Here is a 6,130-nt window from a genome sequence, read left to right as displayed (position 1 = left end):
GTCATTACAATTAACATTAGTTAAAATCATTAATTTTTGATCTATTAATTTTAACTTAATTATTTCTTCTCTTAAATCTTCTAATTTACTTTTTTTCATTAGGTGACGCTTTTCTTTGTGAAGAGTTACGGTTTTGAGTGAAAAGTGTAGCTTTAGAATGTGTGATTTAGATTTTGCCACGTCTTTAAATCTTTAAATTTGTACAGATTTAGATCTGTCCATATAATTCTCTAATTTTAATATATAATTGATAGTTGTGTATTATTTTAATATTAAAATTGTGGCGAAAAGAAAGGAGTATAAATAAGGTGTGTAATGGCATCGGGGACCAGTGACCACTCACTCCACCATTATTCGCACTGCAAGTTAGAGTCTGTAAAAGAGACTCAGAGCAAAACAAAGAAAGAGAAAGAGCGAAAAAGACTCCACCTTTATTCTCACCTTCTTCTCTACACAACTCAAGGTTACTTAATCACCTTCTTCTTCTTCATCACATTTTTTCCCCTCTACAAATGAATTCTTACTTACGACCAAAGAATAATATAATAATAATTTAATTGATTAATTGTTTAATTAATAGTGCTATTTGTTTCTTCTTGTTTGTAATTTTCTTCTTTAATGTTCATTAATTTCTGTTTTTGACATTACTTAGGGTTTTGTTCTTGTTTGTTTTGGGAAATTTGATTCTTGAAGAAGAAGGATGATAGACTTTGCGCGCGTGCAGAAGGAGCTGGTGGAATGTGGTAAGGACGCTGAGGGATCGGGAATCAAGGTCACGCCTAAATCCGATAACCTCGTTCTCCTCCTCGGAACCATTCCCGGTCCTATCGGAACCCCTTACGAAGGTGGCGTCTTCAAAATCGACATCACATTGCCCGGTATATATGCGCCTTCATTTTCCCCCAATTCAATTGATATTCGTTCTTCATATGCCTTCAATTCATGTTTTTGTTTGTTTTCAATTGGTGATGAGTCTTCATTGTGTTCAATTGTTTCTTCTTGTTGTTGCTGTTGCAGATGGGTACCCGTTCGAACCACCAAAGATGCAGTTTTCAACCAAAGTCTGGTAGGATTTCTTTTTTTTCTTTTTTCTAAATCATCATTTATGTGTATATATATTTGAAAGTTCCTTCAGGGTTTAGGGCTCGGTTTGGTTTGGTTAGTTTATAGAAATATGTTTGGTTGCATTGAGACTGAGACAAAGCTTCAGAAGGAAGGACATTAGTGTCTTGGTTTCAGTGTCCTATCCTCATTCCAAATGTATCCATAAGCATGGTTATAACAGGACACTATGGTCTATGGTATTGTTTGATTTATGTAACTAACCCTCCTTAGGGTGTGCTTGTGAGTAGTGATTTTGGAAGTAAGAATGGGTTGAAGGGTAAAGGGTAATCTCTTAAAACCCTTGCCTTTTCTCCGTTTTCCTCCAAAATCAATACTCGATAAACATATATACCTTTAGTAGGGATAGGCTCAGTTGTTGTTCTTGCTACTTAGTGGTTGTCAATGTGGACATGCAAATCATTGTGTTTTATTGTTTGGCATTTTTTTGTGTGTGTGTGTGGAAATGTGTAGAGTAGATATGTCATCAATAAGAGAGTAGAGTTAGAGCTTGGATTTGGAGGATGAGCTCTTTTAAAACCAATATCTTTGGATATTTATGCAATTGTCAAAAGGTTTTGAGCTAGGAGTTATTCTGTTTTAATTTCATTATCAATGCCGTCTATGCAACTTCATTGTATCCTCTTAGAGAATCACCATATGCTGATCATTGTTCATAAAACAGAGTGGGAAAATGTGGCATAATATGTTGAGATCTTGTTGCTGACACCCCTATGTGCAATCTTCATTGATTATTGAGCATCATGGATATATTTCTCATATACGTATCAATGTTATCTCAAATTCAGACAATATTGAGTAATGAGTTATAATAATTGCAAGTACACAGGTACTGTGGCAAACTCGAGGTTTCATTTACCTCAGCAGGTCTACACAATTGTCCCAAGGTTTTGTGCTAGGGTTTTCCATCTGTTTCAATTTTGTATTGATATCACTGCAAGGCACAGGTTGATTTTAACCGACTAGAGAAGCATCATATATTGTTCCTTTTCATAAAATAGCATATGGTAGTGTGCCATTTTATCTCATCATCTATTAATATTGTGAGTTTTGTATCTTAATCTCATGCCTTTATCTCCCTGCCCCTGGTTCTCAGTGGTTGTTAAACTTGCAAAATATATTTTTCATGTTTGATGCTTTTCTCAAATTTGGAAAATAGCAAGTCATAATATTACAAGAAGTAATCAGGCTCTAAGGCAAACTCAAGGTTGCTTTATTATTAAACATGCATGACGAATGTAGCTTTAATGGATTGCTATAGGGAAATATCTGTTTCAGTTAATGGACCGTCCATTTTGTTGTGTATGTTACGCCTTGCAGGCACCCTAATATCAGCAGCCAGAGTGGAGCTATTTGCTTGGACATATTGAAGGATCAATGGAGCCCCGCACTCACTCTGAAGACTGCGCTTCTTTCTGTGCAAGCTCTTCTCTCTGCTCCTCAACCGGATGATCCTCAAGATGCCGTTGTGGCACAGCAGGTTTGAACTAATTCTTTGTTTGTTGTTGTCTCTCTTTCTTGTCATATTGAAGACTTTTATGCTTCTATAGAATGCTGCTAGAAAAGAAGAAAACTTCTCGTTGTACTTTTGGCAAGTTGAATCATTTTAACCTTTTGTCTATCTATGGAAAAACGCAGTATCTGAAAGACTATCAGACATTTGTTAACACTGCCCGCTACTGGACAGAAAGTTTTGCCAAGCCCACTTCTCTTGGGATTGAAGATAAGGTACCAAGTTTTTTTTGTGTTTATATTTTTAGAATGTGGATGCACGTTAATTGGTTGTATCAATGTGCAACATTTGCTTTACATTCAAAGCGATTCTTCATTTGTTTCTTGCATGGTCCTGTTTTAAATATATTGGCAGTTAATTTAGTGCTCTGCGAATGCTTCTTGATATGACCATTTTTTCATTAAACACTTGACCAAGAAAATTTTATCTTGATCTAGTTTATATTTTTATACTAGATAGTTCTCTGATGAGGTTTTATTAGAAAATGTAAAAGGTGTAGCTTTTATTTATGATGAATCTACTTTTGATATTATATAATCTTATACCAAGATTGTGTTTTGAATTTGAAAAAGGACTTGCATTAACGACTTGCCTGACTAGTTTCAGAATATTGATGAAGTGTTTCTGATTTGTTAGGGCATAAACATAAGAACATTTAAGCTCCTTTCCCTTATTTCCATTTCTATGATTGCTCTGAATCTGTTATGACATTATGCAGCTTTAATGTTTTATCTCAGCTACGATTTCTATTTATTGTGCTTACAGGTACAGAAACTCGTAGAGATGGGGTTTCCTGAAGCTCAAGTAAGGAACATTTTGGAAGCTGTCGGCGGAGATGAAAATTTGGCTCTTGAAAGGCTGCTCTAGCCTGTCGCCTGTTGTGAAATATCGACCGAATCATTTTGATCTTGGTGAAGTTTAGAAAGATATGTTCACCATTGAATGCTTGAACCATTATAGAAACAAAGGATCAATTGAATATAAACCTATATAAAATTTATATTGAGCCAAATCAGGTAGGTTTTTTTTTTTTTTGGATCTGCTTATTTCCCCTTTTTTCCCCCTTTGGAAACTTTGGTACTAGAGATTTTCCTTGTTATAATAGAATGTATGAAACTGAATCCCTTATTGGAAAAGTTTATCCTCCATGGATGGAATCATTAATTGAGATTTTCATGGTGTATTAATATTAAGCAGGTTTACAAGACTGAAAATGATCAATTCAAGAGATTATAAGCCTGGTGAATCTAGTTGTCAAGCTGTTTTAAGAATAGTAATAATCAAATTGTTTTTATTCTGAATAATAAGAGTTTAATTTTGATGTACTGACAGTGTAAATAGTCATGCAATTATATCCGTTATGTATTTTTAGATGATTATTTACACTGTCAATGAAAATAGTAGTTATGTTTTATAATGTGATGTTATGTAATTGGATGTATATGTAAAGTTGTTTTATACTGATAATGTATTAAAATTAAATTAAAAAAAACTAATTGGGGTCATTAGTCGGTCTAAATGTGAATCTCTTGTCACATCATTTTAATAAGCTAATTTAATAAAAATACTGATTTTCAAATGTTTTCCTAGTCCAGAATTATTAAACAAAAATAATTGTTGGTGTTATAGGTAGGAATTAATTGACATTATAGGTGGTAGTTGACTTCAGAACATTTCTAAGTCAAACTCTAGTTATATCTTTTGTCATCACAATCATTCATGAAATGTTAAGATAAAAATAACATTTTCAAAAATAACAAAACTTTCAAAGTAACAAGTCGCATTAAAATAACATATTTAATTTGCAATGGATCCATACGCTTCAAGAAGGCAACAATATTGCAAATGTGCATGCGAAAAAAGGACAGTGCCTCCCCAACAGGTCTGCATGTTTTTTATGTTCCCCTTTAGATATTAACCATGATCTCCTTATGGATAGCTTAGACACTATTAGATTGAGAGGGGCAACTTAGTCTCTTATTTTGTGAGTTTTTTTTTTGTCTATTTTTTGGGATCTTTGACCCCTTTACCAAAAACAAATATATACCTCCTTAGATAAGCTTTACATCAACCAAATCTATCTATAATTTGAATCTAATTTTTTTTTACGGTATTCTTTAACCTTATAGGTTAAGAACTAATCCGTCACAAATCAGATCCCTATTTAAGCGTTTGCGCTAGCCAATAAATTCAAATCTTTTATTTACTTAAGCGAATTAGTGAATTAATCATTACATCAATCCAACTTGATTGAATCTAAATTTATTTATTATGTGATTTTTATGCGAAATTAACGAATGTCATGGACGGAGCCACTTATACATAAAAAGGGACAGTGGCTCCTTAAACTTGAACTTTTTCTTATAAATTATAAATTATGTGTAAATTTTGGTTTAGTCCCTTCAAATTTTAATTTTAGTATCTTTATATTAAAAAATTAAACTTTGACTCTTTCCTAAATTTTTTCCTAGCTCCATCGTCCCTGACGTATGTTGTATACAGTATAGGTGTTGGGTCATTGAACAAAAAGAAATGACGAACATAAAAATTATGTTGAGGGACGACAAAGGTAGATAGAATTTAATAATTTATAGTGACTGTGGTTACCATAATAATAATAATAATAATAATAATAATAATAATAATATAGAATTTATAGTGACTGTGGTTACCATCTAGGGGTGTCAAAAATCCCCAGGAGGCGGGGATCCCCGCGGGGACCGCCCCGAATGGGGCCCTGATGGTGGGGAATTTTCCCCGTGGGGATGGGAATGGGGAGCGAAATTCCCCCGAGATAGGCGTGGGGACCCGAGCGGGGATCCCCGCCCCATCCCCGATAATTCCCCGAATGTTTGAAATTTCTTAAATAACCTTACTTTATTTCTAACATAGAGGTTTTTTAGTAATTTCACCAATTAAAAAACTCTAACCCTATTATTCAGTCTTCCCTACTCACTGTGTTGTTTGTTGTGCCATCTACTCTCTATTCCCAATCCCAACTCTCTTCCATCTCCACTTTGTTCAAACTCCAAAACTCTCACAGCACCATACGCTATTCTCTCCCACAGCCCCAACTCTCTCCAGTTTCCACTTGATATTAAAGACTATATCTTATTATTTTTTTTAGAATGAAAATTGTATTTTAAGATTTTATTTTATGGACTATAATTTACTATGTTGTATTTGTGGACTTATAATCTTGGATAAGATATGTTTGTGTGTTTGTAATAGTATTTTCTAGTTTGTTTTTTATTTTTTTGATATTTTTTACTATAATTTTCATATGAATGTTAAACATAAGGGGATGGGGAATGGGGCCCCGCGGGAAATACGGGAAACGTAGGGAATGGAGATGGGGACAATTATCCCCCCACGGCGGGGATCGGGGCAGGGATGGGGATTAATTCTGGGGGCGGGGATGGGGAGCAGGGAGGCATCCCCCGCCCCCGCCCCGCCCCATTGACATCCCTATTACCATCCATGGCTATATTAACT

General features: G+C 34.6%; 1 protein-coding gene across 2 annotated transcripts; it reads left to right on the top strand.

Moving 5' to 3' along the window:
- Positions 1-321: 321 nt before the first annotated feature.
- LOC112708123 (ubiquitin-conjugating enzyme E2 27) lies at positions 322-3,805 on the top strand. Of its 2 annotated transcripts, none has more exons than XM_025760267.2 (6): positions 322-463; positions 653-878; positions 1,018-1,066; positions 2,443-2,602; positions 2,761-2,850; positions 3,401-3,805. In XM_025760267.2, the coding sequence occupies exons 2-6, from the start codon at positions 701-703 to the stop codon at positions 3,500-3,502; spliced, it is 579 nt and encodes a 192-aa protein (XP_025616052.1). In that variant the 5' UTR covers positions 322-463; positions 653-700; the 3' UTR covers positions 3,503-3,805. The 2 variants fall into 2 exon arrangements, with proteins under 2 accessions (XP_025616052.1, XP_025616053.1); XM_025760268.2 differs by having other exon boundaries at positions 324-463; positions 694-878.
- The last annotated feature ends 2,325 nt before the right edge of the window (positions 3,806-6,130 follow it).

The sequence above is a fragment of the Arachis hypogaea genome, chromosome 8 (genome assembly GCF_003086295.3).
Source record: "Arachis hypogaea cultivar Tifrunner chromosome 8, arahy.Tifrunner.gnm2.J5K5, whole genome shotgun sequence".
Taxonomy (NCBI): Eukaryota; Viridiplantae; Streptophyta; class Magnoliopsida; order Fabales; family Fabaceae; genus Arachis; species Arachis hypogaea.
Note: the sequence above shows the minus strand (reverse complement) of the source record. Positions and strands in the feature narration are given on the sequence as shown.

What these genes read in the sequence shown, in the direction of transcription:
- LOC112708123 (XM_025760267.2), top strand. Translation starts at nt 701, where the DNA reads ATGATAGACTTTGCGCGCGTGCAGAAGGAGCTGGTGGAATGTGGTAAG. An exon ending in CAGTTTTCAACCAAAGTCTG is followed by an intron (nt 1,067 to 2,442) that starts GTAGGATTTCTT and finishes TACGCCTTGCAG; the next exon opens with GCACCCTAATATCAGCAGCC. An exon ending in CTCTTGGGATTGAAGATAAG is followed by an intron (nt 2,851 to 3,400) that starts GTACCAAGTTTT and finishes TTGTGCTTACAG; the next exon opens with GTACAGAAACTCGTAGAGAT.